The following is a 22,090-nucleotide window of genomic DNA, read 5'->3' as shown; positions in this document are numbered from 1 at the left end:
ACGTACAGGAGGGAGATAGATATGCGTTCATATTTTCCCAATGCCAAGCCAGTGTGTCTTATATGCAATGAAAATGTCGCTGTTTGCAAGGAATTCGATCTCAGACCTAATTATGAATCTAAGCATGTCACTTTCAAAGTGTCCTTCGATCCCCAGACAAGAGGGGCCAACACAGAAACATCGAAGCGTTAACTGCAAGCCGCACGTACAGCTTTTTTGGCCTGACATATTCTGTCACTTAAACGGGTTAAATCTCCAGTGACACGGAAGAGGGAAAACAGTCGTGGACATGGTGGGAAAACTTGAAGCCTTTACTAGGAAGCGTGAGTTGTTCGATTTGGACTTGTCTTCTGAAAGACTACTGCACTTCATGAAGAAACGAAAGGCAGAGGGACCAGGCCGCAGCATGGAAGATTTCATCAAGCAGCTGAGGGACAATTTATCCAGCAGTTTTGAAGACTACAGCATGCCCAATGATATAACTGCGTTTGTACGTGATCCTCTCACAGTCCACCCAGGTGGAGAATTCTCCTCCCTTGCTAAGAAAATGATACTGGATGTGGCCGCAATTCAAACGGAGCCGATAGAGCCAAAATCAGCGATGCGCTCAGTAGTCCTTGTGTGCGTTTTGGGTGACATGCTCAGAGGAATACAGCCAATAAAGAAACTTCATTTGACAACAATGTTTGGATCAACTTACCTGCGAGTCCTCCTTTTCATCTATGAACGCAGTACACACTCACGACAGGAACTGGCTTTCACATAAGTAAATCAAGGACTGCCTACGCATCAAAATCACATGCATCTCACGCAACATCCACAAGATAGTGTCCGAGGGGAAATGCAACTTTTCCCATTTGAATGTGTATAGTGGCCTATATGACTGTATTTAGTAAATACGAACATTATTTTGAGTGCTTGTCCAATGATATTTAGTTCTCAAGCTGACAGTATTTTCTGTTTGTTCTGTCGTTACAGGAGCAGGCTATCCCGATACAGACATTCAGACACAGAGATCGCCTTTTTTTCTTTAAATTATTGTTTTTTGTAGGATGATACGTTTTTGGCCAGTTGCAATTGTTTAAAAAAATCCCACTTCTATTAGGCTATATATTGTTTGATGGTGAAAGATGCTGGTAAACCTCATAGCCTACCCCAGACAGTTTAGTCATTTATATTGGGAAGAAATACATGCCAATGAAGTCCTCTTGTTGTTTGCAAAGTCAAATTAAAAAGAAGATTATTGTTGAAATAAATGTATCGACTTGTGTAGGTTTTCTCCATCTGTCGCTGTGCAACACTTGCATAACAAGTGAACTATGTATTTTCAGCACCAGGTAGCTGTTCACCTCCAATTGATTTCGCTGTGGTTGTAGCTTTACGTTTGAGCACCACAAAAATGGTCCGCTGCCCGCTTTATTAGTTGACTTTCTCCTGCATTCTCTCTCCTCATGAATTAAATTAAAATGTAACTTTTGCATTATTTAGGTAGTGTAACTTCCTTCTTGGAACATTACATTTGGGAGTTTTTGCATCTCGGGTCCGATAATTTTTGTATTATATTCATAATTCATTTTGGGGGCTTTGGGGTGGCCAAATAATATTGTTGGCGGGCCAGATTTGGCACGCGGACCGCCAGTTGGGGAACCCTGATTTAATCAAATTAAGTAATTGCCTGTAATAAAATGTAGCTGTTGAAAAACCACCATTAAATCCACCTCAACCAATTATGTCTGGTTCTGTGCGAGATATTCATTAATGTCATTTAGAGTGTTTAAACTGGGTGTTTTTTTAAGACTCGTCCTGCAGCATTAATAGTCCTAGTTTATTAGGCCCAGGGGCTGGTGTGCATGTGTGTGTGTGTGTGTGTGAGAGTGTGTGTGTGTGTGTGTGTGTGTGTGCCTGTGTTTTTATCTGTCTAATGATTCCCTCTACTCTTCACTATTCAAACAGTTCTAAGTGGATCATTTAGTTTATTTAATTAAACTAATGGGTAACACTTCCATTAAGTTCCCCAATACTATGTAACTAAACAGTAATACATACATATTGTTAGAGGTATTACTATAACTAAACAGTAATAACTACAGTAGTTAGAGGTATTGCTATGTAACTAAACAGTAATAACTACAGTAGTTAGAGGTATTGCTATGTAACTAAACAGTAATAACTACAGTAGTTAGAGGTATTGCTATAACTAAACAGTAATAACTACAGTAGTTAGAGGTATTGCTATGTAACTAAACAGTAATAACTACAGTAGTTAGAGGTATTACTATGTAACTAAACAGTAATAACTACAGTAGTTAGAGGTATTACTATGTAACTAAACAGTAATAACTACAGTAGTTAGAGGTATTACTATGTAACTAAACAGTAATAACTACAGTAGTTAGAGGTATTACTATAACTAAACAGTAATAACTACAGTAGTTAGAGGTATTACTATGTAACTAAACAGTAATAACTACAGTAGTTAGAGGTATTACTATGTAACTAAACAGTAATAACTACAGTAGTTAGAGGTATTACTATGTAACTAAACAGTAATAACTACAGTAGTTAGAGGTATTGCTATAACTAAACAGTAATAACTACAGTAGTTAGAGGTATTACTATAACTAAACAGTAATAACTACAGTAGTTAGAGGTATTACTATGTAACTAAACAGTAATAACTACAGTAGTTAGAGGTATTACTATAACTAAACAGTAATAACTACAGTAGTTAGAGGTATTACTATGTAAGTAAACAGTAATAACTACAGTAGTTAGAGGTATTACTATAACTAAACAGTAATAACTACAGTAGTTAGAGGTATTGCTATAACTAAACAGTAATAACTACAGTAGTTAGAGGTATTACTATAACTAAACAGTAATAACTACAGTAGTTAGAGGTATTACTATGTAAGTAAACAGTAATAACTACAGTAGTTAGAGGTATTACTATGTAACTAAACAGTAATAACTACAGTAGTTAGAGGTATTGCTATGTAACTAAACAGTAATAACTACAGTAGTTAGAGGTATTACTATAACTAAACAGTAATAACTACAGTAGTTAGAGGTATTACTATGTAACTAAACAGTAATAACTACAGTAGTTAGAGGTATTGCTATGTAACTAAACAGTAATAACTACAGTAGTTAGAGGTATTGCTATAACTAAACAGTAATAACTACAGTAGTTAGAGGTATTACTATGTAACTAAACAGTAATAACTACAGTAGTTAGAGGTATTGCTATGTAAGTAAACAGTAATAACTACAGTAGTTAGAGGTATTACTATAACTAAACAGTAATACATACATATTGTTAGAGGTATTACTATGTAACTAAACAGTAATAACTACAGTAGTTAGAGGTATTGCTATGTAACTAAACAGTAATAACTACAGTAGTTAGAGGTATTACTATGTAACTAAACAGTAATAACTACAGTAGTTAGAGGTATTACTATAACTAAACAGTAATAACTACAGTAGTTAGAGGTATTACTATAACTAAACAGTAATAACTACAGTAGTTAGAGGTATTGCTATGTAACTAAACAGTAATAACTACAGTAGTTAGAGGTATTACTATGTAACTAAACAGTAATAACTACAGTAGTTAGAGGTATTACTATAACTAAACAGTAATAACTACAGTAGTTAGAGGTATTGCTATGTAACTAAACAGTAATAACTACAGTAGTTAGAGGTATTACTATAACTAAACAGTAATAACTACAGTAGTTAGAGGTATTGCTATGTAACTAAACAGTAATAACTACAGTAGTTAGAGGTATTGCTATGTAACTAAACAGTAATAACTACAGTAGTTAGAGGTATTGCTATAACTAAACAGTAATAACTACAGTAGTTAGAGGTATTGCTATGTAACTAAACAGTAATAACTACAGTAGTTAGAGGTATTACTATGTAACTAAACAGTAATAACTACAGTAGTTAGAGGTATTACTATAACTAAACAGTAATAACTACAGTAGTTAGAGGTATTACTATGTAACTAAACAGTAATAACTACAGTAGTTAGAGGTATTACTATAACTAAACAGTAATAACTACAGTAGTTAGAGGTATTACTATGTAACTAAACAGTAATAACTACAGTAGTTAGAGGTATTACTATGTAACTAAACAGTAATAACTACAGTAGTTAGAGGTATTACTATGTAACTAAACAGTAATAACTACAGTAGTTAGAGGTATTGCTATAACTAAACAGTAATAACTACAGTAGTTAGAAGTATTACTATAACTAAACAGTAATAACTACAGTAGTTAGAAGTATTACTATAACTAAACAGTAATAACTACAGTAGTTAGAGGTATTGCTATGTAACTAAACAGTAATAACTACAGTAGTTAGAGGTATTGCTATAACTAAACAGTAATAACTACAGTAGTTAGAGGTATTGCTATAACTAAACAGTAATAACTACAGTAGTTAGAGGTATTGCTATAACTAAACAGTAATAACTACAGTAGTTAGAAGTATTACTATAACTAAACAGTAATAACTACAGTAGTTAGAGGTATTACTATAACTAAACAGTAATAACTACAGTAGTTAGAGGTATTGCTATGTAACTAAACAGTAATAACTACAGTAGTTAGAGGTATTACTATAACTAAACAGTAATAACTACAGTAGTTAGAGGTATTGCTATGTAACTAAACAGTAATAACTACAGTAGTTAGAGGTATTGCTATGTAACTAAACAGTAATAACTACAGTAGTTAGAGGTATTACTATAACTAAACAGTAATAACTACAGTAGTTAGAGGTATTACTATGTAACTAAACAGTAATAACTACAGTAGTTAGAGGTATTACTATGTAACTAAACAGTAATAACTACAGTAGTTAGAGGTATTACTATAACTAAACAGTAATACACTACAGTATTGTTAGAGGTATTACTATGTAACTAAACAGTAATAACTACAGTAGTTAGAGGTATTACTATGTAACTAAACAGTAATAACTACAGTAGTTAGAGGTATTACTATAACTAAACAGTAATAACTACAGTAGTTAGAGGTATTACTATAACTAAACAGTAATAACTACAGTAGTTAGAGGTATTACTATAACTAAACAGTAATAACTACAGTAGTTAGAGGTATTGCTATGTAACTAAACAGTAATAACTACAGTAGTTAGAGGTATTACTATGTAACTAAACAGTAATAACTACAGTAGTTAGAGGTATTACTATGTAACTAAACAGTAATAACTACAGTAGTTAGAGGTATTGCTATGTAACTAAACAGTAATAACTACAGTAGTTAGAGGTATTACTATAACTAAACAGTAATAACTACAGTAGTTAGAGGTATTACTATGTAACTAAACAGTAATAACTACAGTAGTTAGAGGTATTACTATGTAACTAAACAGTAATAACTACAGTAGTTAGAGGTATTACTATAACTAAACAGTAATAACTACAGTAGTTAGAGGTATTACTATGTAACTAAACAGTAATAACTACAGTAGTTAGAGGTATTACTATAACTAAACAGTAATAACTACAGTAGTTAGAGGTATTACTATGTAACTAAACAGTAATAACTACAGTAGTTAGAGGTATTACTATGTAACTAAACAGTAATACATACAGTAGTTAGAGGTATTGCTATGTAACTAAACAGTAATACATACAGTAGTTAGAGGTATTACTATGTAACTAAACAGTAATAACTACAGTAGTTAGAGGTATTACTATAACTAAACAGTAATAACTACAGTAGTTAGAGGTATTACTATAACTAAACAGTAATAACTACAGTAGTTAGAGGTATTGCTATGTAACTAAACAGTAATAACTACAGTAGTTAGAGGTATTGCTATGTAACTAAACAGTAATAACTACAGTAGTTAGAGGTATTACTATGTAACTAAACAGTAATAACTACAGTAGTTAGAGGTATTACTATGTAACTAAACAGTAATAACTATAGTAGTTAGAGGTATTACTATAACTAAACAGTAATAACTACAGTAGTTAGAGGTATTACTATGTAACTAAACAGTAATAACTACAGTAGTTAGAGGTATTGCTATGTAACTAAACAGTAATAACTACAGTAGTTAGAGGTATTACTATAACTAAACAGTAATAACTACAGTAGTTAGAGGTATTACTATAACTAAACAGTAATAACTACAGTAGTTAGAGGTATTACTATGTAACTAAACAGTAATAACTACAGTAGTTAGAGGTATTACTATAACTAAACAGTAATAACTACAGTAGTTAGAGGTATTACTATAACTAAACAGTAATAACTATAGTAGTTAGAGGTATTACTATGTAACTAAACAGTAATAACTATAGTAGTTAGAGGTATTACTATGTAACTAAACAGTAATAACTATAGTAGTTAGAGGTATTACTATGTAACTAAACAGTAATAACTACAGTAGTTAGAGGTATTACTATAACTAAACAGTAATAACTACAGTAGTTAGAGGTATTACTATGTAACTAAACAGTAATAACTACAGTAGTTAGAGGTATTACTATGTAACTAAACAGTAATAACTACAGTAGTTAGAGGTATTACTATGTAACTAAACAGTAATAACTATAGTAGTTAGAGGTATTACTATAACTAAACAGTAATAACTACAGTAGTTAGAGGTATTACTATGTAACTAAACAGTAATAACTACAGTAGTTAGAGGTATTACTATGTAACTAAACAGTAATAACTATAGTAGTTAGAGGTATTACTATGTAACTAAACAGTAATAACTACAGTAGTTAGAGGTATTACTATGTAACTAAACAGTAATAACTATAGTAGTTACCATGGTATTATGATGTAAACACATAGTAGTAGGGTTGTAACGCTATCAGTTATTACACAATTGGAACAAGTACTGTGTAATTGAAGGTTATTTCACATGAGTAATTATTAACTCGACTCAAAATGTTATTTATTTGTAATTTTACCCCCTTTTTCTCCCCAATTTCGTGGTATCCAATTGTTAGTAATTACTATCTTGTCTCATCGCTACAACTCCCGTACGGACTCGGGAGAGGCGAAGGTCGAAAGCCATGCGTCCTCCGAAACACAACCCAACCAAGCCGCACTGCTACCTAACACAGTGCGCATCCAACCCGGAAGCCAGCCGCACCAATGTGTCGGAGGAAACACCGTGCACCTGGCGACCTTGGTTAGCGCGCAGTGCGCCCGGCCCGCCACAGGAGTCGCTGGTGTGCGATGGGACAAGGATATCCCTTGTGGTATATGGGGCTTTGGTGACAAAACGGATGGCATTGTGATAGACTTATATCCAATTTCCTGAGTAGAGTGCTGGACGCAACATTGCTGAAGTCAAGGATCGGTAGGATAGTCAGTTTTATGATGGTATGTTTGGCAGCATGAGTGAAGGAGGCTTTGTGCGAAGTAGGAAGCCAATTCTAGATATCATTTTGGACTGGAAATTCTTAATGTGAGTCTGTAAGGAGAGTTTACTGTCTAACCAGACACCTAGGTATTTGTAGTTGTCCACATATTCTAAGTCAGAACCGTAGAACCAGAGTAGTGATGCTAGTCGGGCGGGCGGGTGCGGGCAGCAATCGTATACAGAATGGTGTCGTCTGCGTAGAGGTGGATCAGAGAATCACCGGTAGCAAGAGCGACATCATTGATATATACACCCCCGTAGAGACTGTCAGAGGTCCGGACAACAGGCCCTCCGATTTGACACACTGAACTCTATCTAAGAAGTAGTTGGTGAACCAGGCGAGGCAGTCATTTGAGAAACCATGGCTATTGAGTCTGCCGATAAGAATGCGGTGGTTGACGTCGAACGCCTTGGCCAGGTCGATGAAGACGGCTGCACAGTACTGTATTTTATCGATGGTGGTTATGATATCGTTTAGAACCTTGAGTGTGGCGCACCCATGACCAGCTCGGAAACCAGATTGTATCGTGGAGAACGTACTGTGGAATTCGAAATGGTCGGTGATCTGTTTGTTAACTTGGCTTTCGAAGATTTTATAAAGTCAGGGCAGGATGGATATAGGTCTATAACAGTTTGGGTCAAGAGTCTCTCTTTGAAGAGGGGGATGACCGGGGGAGCTTTCCAATCTTTGGGGATCTCAGACGATACGAAAGAGAGGTTGAACAGGCTAGGGGTTGCCACAATTTTGACGGATCATTTTAGAAAGAGTGTCCAGATTGTCTAGCCCAGCTGATTTGTAGGGGTCCAGATTTTGCAGCTCTTTCAGAACATCAGCTGTCTGGATTTGGGTGAAGGAGATGCAGGGGGGGCTTGGGCAAGTTTCTGCTGGGGGTGCAGAGCTGTTGGCCGAGGTAGGGGTAGCCAGGTGGAAGGCATGGCCAGCCGTAGAAAAATGCTTATTTAAATTATAGATTTATCTGTGGTGACAGTGTTTCCTAGCCTCAGTGCAGTGGGCAGCTGGGAGGAGGTGTTCTTATTCTCCATGGTCTTTACAGTTTCCCAAAACTTTTGGGAACTAGTGCTACAGGATGCACATTTCTGTTAGCAAAGCTAAGGCAAGCTTTTTCAATCTGACTGTGTGTATTGGTTCCTGACTTCCCTGAAAAGTTGCATGTGGCGGGGGCTATTCGATGCTAATGCAGTACGCCACAGGATGCAGTCAAGTCTGGGGTAAACCAAGGGCTACATCTGTTAGTTCAACAATTTTTTTGAATGGGGCTTTTTTAAGATGGTGAGAAAATAACTTTTAAAGAGCAACCAGGCATCCTCTACTGACGGGATGAGGTCAATATCCTTCCAGGATACCCGGGCCAGGTCGATTAGAAAGGCCTGCTTGCTGAAGTGTTTAAGGGAGCGTTTGACAGTGATGAGGGGTGGTCGTTTGACCCATTACGGGAACAGGCAATGAGGCAGTGATCGCAGAGATCCTGGTTGAAGACAGCAGAGGTGTATTTAGAGGGCAAGTTGGTCAGGATGACATCTATGAGGGTGCCCATGGTTACGGATTTAGGTTTGTACCTGGTAGGTTCCTTGATAATTTGTGTGAGGTTGAGGGCATCTATCTTAGATTGTAGGACGGCCGGGGTGTTAAGCATTTCCCAGTTTAGGTCACCTAAGAGTATGAACTCTGAAGATAGATGGGGGGCATTCAATTCACATATGGTGTCCAGGGCACATCTGGAGGATGAGGGGGTTCTATAACAAGCGGCAACAGTGAGAGACTTATTTCTAGGAAGATGGATTTTTAAAAGTAGCAGCTCGAATTGTTTGGTCACAGACGTGGATAGTATGACAGAACTCTGCAGGCTATCTCTGAAGTAGATTCCAACTCCGCCCCCTTTGGCAGTTCTATCTCGGTCGGAAAATGTTGTAGTTGGGGATGGAAATTTCAGAATTTTTGGTGGCCTTCCTAAGCCAGGATACAGACATGGCTAGGACATCAGGGTTGGCTGAGTGTGCTATAGCAGTGAATAAAACAAACTTAGGGAGGAGGCTTCTGATGGTAACATGCATGAAACCAAGGCTTTTACGGTTACAGAAGTCAACAAATGAGAGCACCTTGGGAATAGGTGTGGTGCTGGGGGCTACAGGGCCTGAGTTAACCTCAACATCACCAAAGGAACAGAGGAGGAGTAGGATAAGGGTATGGCTAAAGGCCATAAGAACTGGTCGTCTAGTGCGTTCGGGAACAGAAAGTAAAAGGAGCAGATTACTGGCCGTGGTAGAATAGATTCAGGGCATAATGTACAGACAAGGGTATGGTAGGATGTGAGTACAGTGGAGGTAAACCTAGGCATTGAGTGACGATGAGAGTGGTTGCGTCTCTGGAGCCACCAGTTAAGCCAGGTCAGGTCTCCGCATGTGTGTGGGGTGGGACAAAAGAGCTATCTAAGGCATGTTGGTTGGGGCTGGGGGCTCTATAGTGAAATAAAACAATAATAACTATCCTAAACAGCAGCAGACAAGGCATATTGACATTAGGGAAAGGCATGAGTAGCCGAGTGATCATAGGGTTCAATGAGCAGCAATAGGTGAGTCGGGGCCGTTCGGTAGTCAATACTACGCTAGGCGAGCTGGAGACACGGCGATTCAGAAAGCTAGCGGGCCGTGGCCAGCAGATGGATCTTCGCCAACGTCGCAACAGAAATGCCTGTTGAAACCACCTCGGACAATTACATCGGCAGACCAGTCGCGATGGATTGGCGGGGCTCCGTGTTGGCAATAAAGGGTCCAGTTCAATTGGCAAAAGAGGTATTGTACCCCAAGACTTAGCTGGTAGACCTCTTCGGCTAGCCGGGAGATGGGCCTAGCTTGAGGCTAGCTCAAGGCTAAATGGGGCTGGTTTCGGGACAGAGGCGTTAGCCAGGAGTAGCCACTCGGATTGCAGCTAGCTAGCTGCGATGATCCGGTGTAAAGGTCCAGAGCTTGCGGTAGGAATCTGGAGTTGTGGTAGAGAAAAAGCAGTCAGGTATACTCTGGGTTGATATTGCGCTGTGCAGACTGGCAGGTATTGACCGAGCTGAGGCTGGTTGGTGTCCAAGTTGATGGTGAAGACTGTTAGCAGTGGCTAACTGACTACTAGCTAGTAGCTAGTTAGCTGGCTATCTTCTGATGGGGGTTCCGGTTCTAACGTATAAAAATATTCAGTCCGTAGACGGAAAGTGAGATTAAAATATATACGAAATATATACGAAAAATACGAAGAAGGTGATTATTTTTACGCCATCTTGGAAAACGTAAATTGATACAATTATTTTTTATTATTCATTAATCTACACACAGTACCCTGTATTGACAAAGTGAAAACAAGTTTTCAGATGTATTTGCAAATTTATTCAAAATAAAAAACAGAAATGTGACCCGATTCAGGATACTAGTTGTATGTCGCCAGACACGACTTCACAGGAGAGCCGTTTGAACGTAAGAAATCAAAATGCGTTTTTTGGCAGAAATGCCTTCCCGGACATGTAAACTTTCATGTGCCTTAATAACAAACTTGTATGCCATCTGTAAATATGAATACAATTGTTAAATCACAAGCCTTGTTGGTTAAGCCATAGAACAATTTGGAAACCTTCCCATTAGCCATGATTGGCTGAGATAATGAGCGGGCTGGACATGCTAGAGTTCGGAGTTCGGATTGGTCTGCCATATTGAAGGCGTCTGTCTATTTCAGCTCGTCAGTCTGTGTTGGTAATCCTGTCGAACGCGCCTTTAAAAAAAATGTGTTGTGTAGTGGAGCTGCATAAGGGTTGCTCCCCATTTTCTGGACGATCAAGTTTTGAAATCAGTGGAATTAGAGTATGATAGCTATAGAGATGGAGAAAATTACATCTTCAATCTAACGGAAACAGTGGTATGGCATACCTGACAGGGAGATGCGTTCATGATGCATGTTGATGTACATTCTACAAGTAAGATCTAAGGTCTAATATTAGCTAGCTACATTTTCAGATATTATACATTTCTAATTTTGACAGAAAGTGGTTTCATTTCAAGCTAAAGTGTACTGTTAGCTAGCTAGCTAACGTTATCTGGCTGGCTCCCTAGCCAATGTTATTATTAGTTTCCCAGAGCTGTTTGCTTTCTAGATAAAGCCTAATGTTAGGCAGTGTTGGCACTTTATTCATTGCTGTATAATTTAGCTAACGTTACCTGGCTGGCTCGTGACGTGTGTACAACGCCCTTTGAATATGGCCGGTGTCAGTAAACTTCTGCAAAAAAGACAGAGCTCTTGACCAGATACCAAAACGTTTTTTCAAACGTGAGTTTACAAGTTGATCAACTTTCAAAGCAGAATTACTTTCCCATTGTTCCTCAACTGTAGTGTATGATAAACCAGTTTCTAGCTCTGAGTCTCTACTTCTATCCAATGTAAAAAAACACAATTTCACATTTTGCTACATAAGACCCGAATCCAGGTTGTGAGTCACAAATACCTTATTTACATAAGCATTCAGACATAATGAGATTGGAAATTGAGCTCAGGTGCATCCTGTTTCCGTTGATCATCCTTGAGCTGTTTCTTCAGCTTGATTGGTGTCCACCTGTGGTAAATTAAATTGATTGGACATGATTTGGAAAGACACACACCTGTCTATATAAGGACCCACAGTTGACAGTGGGTGTCCGAGCAAAAACCAAGCCATGAGGTTGAATGAATTGTCTGTAGAGCTCCGAGACAGGATTGTGTCGAGGCACAGATCTGGGGAAGGATACCAACACATTTCTGTACCATTTGAAGGTCCCCAAGAACAGTGGCCTCCATCATTCTTAAAAGGAAGAAGTTTGGAACCACCTAGACTCTTCCTAGAGCTGGCCGCCCGGCCAAATTGAGCAATCGGGGGAGAAGGGCCTTTGCCAGGGAGGTGACCAAGAACCCGATGGTCACTCTGACAGAGCTCCAGAGTTCCTCTGTGGAGATGGGAGAACCTTCCTTAAAGGACAACCATCTCTGCAGCACTTCACCAATCAGGCCTGAATGCCAAGCGTCACATCTGGAAGAAACCTGACACCATCCCTACGGGGAAGCGAGGTTGTGGCAACATCATGCTGTGGGGATGTTCTTTTGTTGTTGTCATTATTGGGGATTGTGTGTAGACAAGGAAAAAAACAATTGAATCAGTATTAGAATAAGGCTGTAACCTGTAAAAAGTCTGAATTCTTTCAGAATGCACTGTACATAACTGTTTACATTACACTTGATTCAGTATAGCCTTTGAGCCATAGCATAGAAATAAACAAATAAAACATTTACCGGTAGTTAATGACAGGGTGTGCCGAGCAGCAATTGTAAATAGGTTCTAGGGAATTTATGAACATTGTATTACATGTGGATTCGATGCTAGTGACACCTTTCTGGTCAAGTTATTAACGTGGTAATTCACAGGTGATTTTCAAACGTGTAATTACAAAACATTTATTTACATAGTGGAACAAGAAAATGTGTATTAACATCAGTAATTACACATGTGGAAAAACCTTCAATTACACAGTCCCTGTTCCAATTGTGTAATAACTGATAGCCCTACAACCCTACTACTATGTGTTTACATAGTAATACCTATGTAACTACTATGATGTTACTACGGTTATTACTGCTTAGTTACATAGTAATAAGGGAACTTAAAATGTAAAGTGTTTGCCAACTAATGTGAAACGCAAATTTATTTTCATTTATATGTAACGAACAAATAAACTTGAGGAATTCCGCGGGGAAACAATCCAATATACAATGGATCCTTTTATATGTCTGTCTTGTTTGTTACACAATATGGATATAATGTAATGTTCTCCAAATGAATGTACCTTGGCTAAAGCGATAATCTACTACTGTACACACACGTTATTCATCTTCTGTGTGAATATTCATGACCTCGGATCCACACAGAGCGAGTATCTAACACTGCAGCACACACCCCACAGGAAAGAGCTCACTGGTTTTACACATCCTCCTTCCAAAGCAGCGGGTCTAAAAATAAAAACAGGGCTAACTCCTGGACGCAGCGCACCTGTCGTCTCCTGTCCTCTCCTGTCCTGTCCTGTTCAGTCTCTCTCTCTCTCTCTCTCTGTCCTGATATGCCTTGTGTCTCTGCCCTGTATTGTCCTGTCATATCCCTCTGTCCTGTTCTGTCTCTCTGTCCTGTCATATCCTGTCTCTCTGTCCTGTCATATCCTGTCTCTATGTCCTGTCCTGTCTCCCTGTCTTGTTGTCCTGTTCTGTTCTGTGCTGTCTCTCTCTCCTGTCTTTCTGTCCCACCCTGTCCTGTCTTTCTGTCCTGAACTGTACTGTCCTGTCCTCCTGTACTGTACTATCCTGTCTCTCTGTCCAGTACTGTCCTGTCTCTTTGTTCTGTCCTGTCTCGCTGTCCTGTCTCTTTGTTCTGTACTCCTGTCCTGTCTCTCTGTCCTGTACTGTCCTGTTGTCCTGTACTGTCCTGTCTGATCTCTCTGTCCTGTACTGTCCTGTCTCTCTGTCCTGTACTGTCCTGTCTCTCTGTCCTGTACTGTTCTGTACTTCCCTGCCCCCCTGTCTCTGTCCTATCTCTCTGTCCTGTCCTGTCTCTCTTTCCTGTCCTGTCCTGTCTCTCCATCCTGTCTTGTGTCTCTGTCCTGTCTCTGTCTCTGTGCTGTCCTGTGCATCTGTCCTGTCTCTCTCCTGTCCTGTGTATCTGTCTTGTCTCTGTCCTGTCCTGTGTATCTGCCCTGTCCTGTGTATCTGTCTCTGACCTGTGTATCTGTCCTGTCCTGTGTATCTGCCCTGTCCTGTGTATCTGCCCTGTCCTGTGTATCTGTCTCTGTCCTGTGTATCTGTTCTGTCCTGTGTATCTGCCCTGTCCTGTGTATCTGTCTCTGTCCTGTGTATCTGCCCTGTCCTGTGTATCTGTCTCTGACCTGTGTATCTGCCCTGTCCTGTGTATCTGTCTCTGACCTGTGTATCTGCCCTGTCCTGTGTATCTGTCTCTGACCTGTGTATCTGCCCTGTCCTGTGTATCTGTCTCTGACCTGTGTATCTGCCCTGTCCTGTAATGTCATGTCATGACCTGTCCTGTCCTGTCCTGTCCTGTCCTGTGTATCTGTCTCTGTCCTGTGTATCTGCCCTGTCCTGTGTATCTGTCTCTGTCCTGTGTATCTGTCTCTGACCTGTCCTGTCCTGTGTCTCTGTCTCTGTCCTGTCCTGTCCTGTGTATCTGTCTCTGTCCTGTGTATCTGTCTCTGTCTCTGTCTCTGTCCTGTCCTGTGTATCTGTCTCTGTCTCTGTCCTGTCCTGTCCTGTGTATCTGTCTCTGTCCTGTGTATCTGTCTCTGTCCTGTCCTGTCCTGTGTATCTGTCTCTGTCCTGTCCTGTGTATCTGTCTCTGTCTCTGTCCTGTCCTGTCCTGTGTATCTGTCTCTGTCCTCTCCTGTCCTCTCCTGTCCTGTCTCTGTCCTGTTCCACACTACCATACTCCTACGTGGCACATTGTACCTTTGGCAGAAGTAGTTCTCCAACCAATATATGTGAAAGTAAGGATTCAACTGGAAGCAAAGGGACACTGAAAATCACAGAGGAATCACAGAGGAATCACAGATGAATCACACAGGAATCACAGATGAATCACAGATGAATCAGAGATGAATCACAGATGAATCACAAAGGAATCACAGATGAATCACAGAGGTATCACAGATGAATCACAGAGGAATCACAAAGGAATCACAGATGAATCACACAGGTATCACAAAGGAATCACAGAGGAATCACAGAGGTATCAAACATGATTCCACAAAGGTATCTCAGTGGAAAAACGTGTTTTTTTTAACATGATCGACAATACCTTGTGCTGTTACTGCATGTAATGACTACTGTATTATAAAAAACACTTTCAGACTGTGTTGATAAACTGATCAGCAAGCTGCTTGAATAAGCCAACACCATTGTCCTCAAACAGACAGACAGACATAATGGTATCGGTAACACAAGGACAGAGGGGCAGAGACCAAGTCTGCTCTCCTATCCATCTAGTCATGATGCAACTCTGGAAGTCTGGCAGTAGAGAATTAGTTCCTTTGTCCCGAGCATGCAGCACGGGGCCTTGTGATTGGCTGACACGAGCTCATCGACAGAACATGCTCTCCACATTGCCATAGTAACTGTGGGAGGCTTCTGAGACTAAGGCCAGGACTACCAGTCAGGACTGTGTGCCCGCTAAGCATGTCAACAGATAAAAACAGAATATCTTGCATGCACACACACACACACACACACACACACACACACACACACACACACACACACACACACACACACACACACACACACACACACACACACACACACACACACACACACACACACACACACACTGCGACGCTCTTCTCTCTCTTCCATGTTGCCGAGCTACTAAACGTGTCTGTGCCATCTGGAGTTTGAGAAGGAAAAGAGCTTTCAGGAGCCACTTTTATTTTTTAACGACAGACTGTGCAGATCCTCATTCTAATCAAAGATCTCCATCTACTCATGATATCACCGTACACAGCGGGGGCAACTTCCTGCTCGCTGTACTATACAGGCGTCAAACAACAAGAGCAGGATGGGGAATCTAATCCAAGAACATCACTATCGCAATGTCACCGCCCAACACACACACAAGCACAGCGGTATGTGTGTATGCATACATCCCGTTGTGTAGGGGTGTACAAGTCCGTTCATCTTGTTGCCTAGTCCAGTCCACTAAGTCCATTCCAGTCCAGTCAGAGACTCAGCACAGTATGTGGGTTGGAACCTACCTTCTCATTCGTCACAGCCAACTGTGTGTGCCTGTGCATGCAAAGTCAGTTAAGAACAAATTCTTATTTACAATGACGTCCTAGGAAACAGTGGGTTAACTGCCTTGTTCAGGGTCCAGAAGGACAGATTTTTACCTTGTCAGCTCGGGGGATTCTATCTAGCAACCTTTCAGTTACTAGTCCAACGCTCTAACCACTAGGCTACCTGCCGCCCCTACACTCTAACCACTAGGCTACCTGCCGCCCCTACACTCTAACCACTAGGCTACCTGCCGTCCCTACACTCTAACTACTAGGCTACCTGCCGTCCCTACACTCTAACCACTAGGCTACCTGCCGCCCCTACACTCTAACCACTAGGCTACCTGCCGCCCCAGTGTGTCCATACAAGTTTGTGTGTGTGCGTGTGTGTGTGTGCGTGTATCTTTCACCATCACAGTACTCACCAGTGTGCAGTATGTCTCAGGTGGGTCTCCACAGGTGATATTGGGCGGGTCCAGGCTGACGGTCAGGTACTTGGTCATGACTGTAGCTTCTGGTTGACAGGCCATGTAGTCCCATGTTAACCCTTCCTCTGTGTAGATCCGACTCTTACACACATCATAGTGGGACCAAGCAGCTGGGTATTGCTGCATGGCCACACACACACTCACACACACACTTACACACACACACACCGCCTGCAGTGTCAAAATCTCCGGAAAACGCATCGCAGGTTTCTCTTTTGTCCGTCCTATCGTGACAAAGTGGCAGGTTTTTACTGTCCCTTTGTACTCACACAAAGAGAAGATGGACTGAAAGAAGATGGACAGAGAGAAGATGGGAAGAAAGAGAAGATGGACAGAAAGAGAAGATGGACAGAAAGAGAAGATTGACAGAAAGAGAAGATTGACAGAGAGAGAAGATTAACAGAGAGAGAAGATGGACAGAGAGAAGATGGGCAGAAAGAGAAGATGGGCAGAAAGAGAAGATGGACAGAAAGAGAAGATTGACAGAGAGAGAAGATGGACAGAGAGAAGATGGACAGAGAGAAGATGGACAGAGAGAAGATGGGCAGAAAGAGAAGATGGACAGAAAGAGAAGATGGACAGAGAGAGAAGATGGACAGAAAGAAAAGATGGACAGAAAGAGAAGATGGACAGAGAGAAGATGGGCAGAAAGAGAAGATGGACAGAAAGAGAAGATGGACAGAAAGAGAAGATAGACAGAAAGAGAAGATGGACAGAGATAAGATGGGCAGAAAGATAAGAGAAGATGGACAGAAAGAGAAGATGGACAGAAAGAGAAGATGGACAGAAAGAAAAGATGGACAGAGATAAGATGGGCAGAAAGATAAGAGAAAGACAGAGAGAAGATGGACAGAGAGAAGATGGGCAGAAAGATAAGAGAAAGACAGAGAGAAGATGGACAGAGAGAAGATGGACAGAGAGAAGATGGACAGAGAGAAGATGGACAGAGAGAAGATGGACAGAGAGAAGATGGACAGAGAGTACTTTGAAAGACGGTTCCCAACTTCAAAAGGTAGGAAGAGGGGGCACCATGTTACTGTGTGAGCAGCTTCAGATAACAGTTATTCCTCTTCGTTTACTGGTCTTTGTGGGATCCGGCTGGAGCTACAGTCACTGTTGTGGGATCAGGCTGGAGCTACAGTCACTGTTGTGGGACCAGGCTGGAGCTACAGTCACTGCTGTGGGATCCGGCTGGAGCTACAGTCACTGTTGTGGGATCAGGCTGGAGCTACAGTCACTGTTGTGGGATCAGGCTGGAGCTACAGTCACTGCTGTGGGATCCGGCTGGAGCTACAGTCACTGTTGTGTGATCCGGCTGGAGCTACAGTCACTGATGTGGGACCAGGCTGGAGCTACAGTCACTGTTGTGGGACCAGGCTGGAGCTACAGTCACTGATGTGGGACCAGGCTGGAGCTACAGTCACTGTTGTGGGACCAGGCTGGAGCTACAGTCACTGCTGTGGGATCCGGCTGGAGCTACAGTCACTGTTGTGGAACCAGGCTGGAGCTACAGTCACTGTTGTGGGACCAGGCTGGAGCTACAGTCACTGTTGTGGGACCAGGCTGGAGCTACAGTCACTGTTGTGGGACCAGGCTGGAGCTACAGTCACTGTTGTGGGACCAGGCTGGAGCTACAGTCACTGATGTGGGATCAGGCTGGAGCTACAGTCACTGTTGTGGGACCAGGCTGGAGCTACAGTCACTGATGTGGGATCAGGCTGGAGCTACAGTCACTGTTGTGGGACTAGGCTGGAGCTACAGTCACTGTTGTGGGACCAGGCTGGAGCTACAGTCACTGTTGTGGAACCAGGCTGGAGCTACAGTCACTGTTGTGGGACCAGGCTGGAGCTACAGTCACTGTTGTGGGACCAGGCTGGAGCTACAGTCACTGTTGTGGAACCAGGCTGGAGCTACAGTCACTGATGTGGGATCAGGCTGGAGCTACAGTCACTGATGTGGGATCAGGCTGGAGCTACAGTCACTGATGTGGGACCAGGCTGGAGCTACAGTCACTGATGTGGGACCAGGCTGGAGCTACAGTCACTGATGTGGGATCAGGCTGGAGCTACAGTCACTGATGTGGGACCAGGCTGGAGCTACAGTCACTGATGTGGGACCAGGCTGGAGCTACAGTCACTGATGTGGGACCAGGCTGGAGCTACAGTCACTGTTGTGGGACCAGGCTGGAGCTACAGTCACTGATGTGGGACCAGGCTGGAGCTACAGTCACTGATGTGGGATCAGGCTGGAGCTACAGTCACTGATGTGGGATCAGGCTGGAGCTACAGTCACTGATGTGGGATCAGGCTGGAGCTACAGTCACTGATGTGGGACCAGGCTGGAGATACAGTCACTGTTGTGGGATCAGGCTGGAGCTACAGTCACTGTTGTGGGACCAGGCTGGAGCTACAGTCACTGTTGTGGGACCAGGCTGGAGATACAGTCACTGTTGTGGGATCAGGCTGGAGCTACAGTCACTGTTGTGGGACCAGGCTGGAGCTACAGTCACTGATGTGGGACCAGGCTGGAGCTACAGTCACTGATGTGGGATCAGGCTGGAGCTACAGTCACTGTTGTGGGACCAGGCTGGAGCTACAGTCACTGATGTGGGACCAGGCTGTTGTTTTTCTGGTTAAAGGGTGAGATTGTGTCAGAAGGCAACGTCGTTCAGAAGTGTTGATTGTTGTGAAACGCTTTTGAAGAGTTCAACGATTGGTCGGGGACGGTGTGGAGGGGTGTGGCCAACCTGTTGGCTGTATCTTCATCAACCAAGCAGTTTGTATGGTCTCAGGTTGAGGTGTTGTCAATCATTGTTGTCACTGTGGTCAGTGAGTGCTCTGTGGGAGACAAGGAGAGGAGGTTTTCTTAGTCAGTGCTCTGTGGAAGAGGATGTGATGAGGTTATCTGACAGACAGTGCTCTGTGGGAGAGAAAGATACGAGGTTTTCATATAGTCAGTGCTCTGTGGAAGAGGATGTGATGAGGTTATCTGACAGACAGTGCTCTGTGGGAGAGAAAGAGACAAGGTTTTCATATAGTCAGTGCTCTGTGGAAGAGGATGTGATGAGGTTATCTGACAGACAGTGCTCTGTGGGAGAGAAAGATACGAGGTTTTCATATAGTCAGTGCTCTGTGGAAGAGGATGTGATGAGGTTATCTGACAGACAGTGCTCTGTTGGAGAGAAAGAGACAAGGTTTTCATATAGTCAGTGCTCTGTGGAAGAGGATGTGATGAGGTTATCTGACAGACAGTGCTCTGTGGGAGAGAAAGAGACGAGGTTTTCATATAGTCAGTGCTCTGTGGAAGAGAATGTGATGAGGTTATCTGACAGACAGTGCTCTGTGGGAGAGAAAGAGACAAGGTTTTCATATAGTCAGTGCTCTGTGGAAGAGGATGTGATGAGGTTATCTGACAGACAGTGCTCTGTGGGAGAGAAAGAGACGAGGTTTTCATATAGTCAGTGCTCTGTGGAAGAGAATGTGATGAGGTTATCTGACAGACAGTGCTCTGTGGGAGAGAAAGAGACAAGGTTTTCATATAGTCAGTGCTCTGTGGAAGAGGATGTGATGAGGTTATCTGACAGACAGTGCTCTGTGGGAGAGAAAGAGATGAGGTTTTCATATAGTCAGTGCTCTGTGGAAGAGGATGTGATGAGGTTATCTGACAGACAGTGCTCTGTGGGAGAGAAAGATACGAGGTTTTCATATAGTCAGTGCTCTGTGGAAGTGGATGTGATGAGGTTATCTGACAGACAGTGCTCTGTGGGAGAGAAAGAGACAAGGTTTTCATATAGTCAGTGCTCTGTGGAAGTGGATGTGAAGAGGTTATCAGACAGACAAGGATCCGGTTGGAGTTTATGGGAAAGCAATGTACGAGAAGTGGATTAGTAGATACGTGGTCAGTGATCGTGCACGCACACACGCACGCACACACACACACACACACACACACACACACACACACACACACACACACACACACACACACACACACACACACACACACACACACACACACACACACACACACACACACACACACACGTTGTCTTATTTGACCACCGTTATCTACCCTTCAATAATGGCTCGGCTGAAATATACAATTTAAATGTGTCTTTGCTCGGATGTGAAACTTAATCTTCATTAGAATGCCAAACAAAGCGGTCCTTTTCCATGTGTCGAGTAATTTAAATTGCTTTTCCAGTCAGCCCTTTCTATTTGTTGGAATTTCAGAGTTCAGTGTCTACATACACCCAGATAATACTCTATTCCCTAGTTAGTGCACTACTTTTGACCAGGGCCCTGATCTAAAGTAGTGCACTATGTAGGGAAGAGCGTGTTATTTGGCGACACAGGCATAGTCTCACAGTTTAACTACTCATATTCTTTGGAGCGGTGGAGGTAGAGAAAATTGGGAGAGGAAAGTGGTGTGTTGAGGGATTGTTTTGCAGCTATCACTGAGAACTACGGCTCCTGTGATGGTCCCTGGCAGCCTTCTGTGTGTGTGTGTGTGTGTGTGTCCTGTCTGTCTGTCTGTCTGTCTGTCTGTCTGTCTGTCTGTCTGTCTGTCTGTCTGTCTGTCTGTCTGTCTGTCTGTCTGTCTGTCTGTCTGTCTGTCTGTCTGGTCTGTCTGGTCTGTCTGGTCTGTCTTGTCTGTCTTGTCTGTCTTGTCTGTCTGTCTTGTCTGTCTGTGTCAAATATAATATAATTTTATTTGTCAAATACTTTGTGAACAACAGGTGTAGATGAATAGTGAAATGTTTACTTACAGGCCCTTCCCAACAATGCAGAGAGAAAAATAGAAAGATAATAACACAAGGAATAAATACACAATGAGTAACAATAAATTAGCCAAATAAAGGAAGTACCAGTACCAAGTATATGTGCAGGTGTACAAGGTAATTAAGGTAGATATGTACAATTAAGGTAGATAGGTACATATAGGTAGGGTTAAAGTGACTAGGAAGCAGGATAGATAATAAACAGTAGCAGCAGCATATGTGACGAGTCATAAGAAAAGTGGCTCATGGCTTGGGGGTAGAATAGTCTAGGTAGCTATTTGGTTATGTCACGTTCTGACCTTAGTTCCTTTTTTATGTCTTTATTTTAGTTGGTCAGGGCGTGAGTTGGGGTGGGCATTCTATGTTGTTTTTCTATGTTTTGTTCTGTTGTTATATTTCTATGTGTTTGGCCTAGTATGGTTCTCAATCAGAGGCAGGTGTCAGTCGTTGTCGCTGATTGGGAGCCATATTTAGGTAGCCTGTTTTCTATTGTGTTTTGTGGGTGGTTGTTTCCTGTTTCAGTGTTTGCACCATACGGGA

The 22,090-nt window shown here is 41.9% G+C and overlaps 1 protein-coding gene and 1 long non-coding RNA gene across 2 annotated transcripts in view; one reads left to right on the top strand and one right to left on the bottom strand.

The window, feature by feature from the left end:
- Positions 1–18,455, bottom strand: part of LOC139550119 (netrin-G1-like) — a 166,106-nt gene extending 147,651 nt beyond the window's left edge. The window contains exon 1 of the mRNA XM_071360761.1: positions 16,708–18,455. Within this exon, the coding sequence (XP_071216862.1) occupies positions 16,708–16,971 (264 nt within the window). The 5' untranslated portion in view covers positions 16,972–18,455. The remainder of the gene's footprint in view (positions 1–16,707) is intronic.
- On the top strand, positions 294–1,256 carry LOC139551310 (uncharacterized). The gene is made up of 2 exons (XR_011670242.1): positions 294–766; positions 979–1,256. It is a non-coding gene; the product is annotated as an uncharacterized lncRNA (long non-coding RNA).
- Positions 18,456–22,090: the final 3,635 nt, after the last annotated feature.

Source organism: Salvelinus alpinus, chromosome 23, assembly GCF_045679555.1.
Source record: "Salvelinus alpinus chromosome 23, SLU_Salpinus.1, whole genome shotgun sequence".
Taxonomy (NCBI): Eukaryota; Metazoa; Chordata; class Actinopteri; order Salmoniformes; family Salmonidae; genus Salvelinus; species Salvelinus alpinus.
This window is presented reverse-complemented; position numbering and strand designations above follow the sequence as displayed.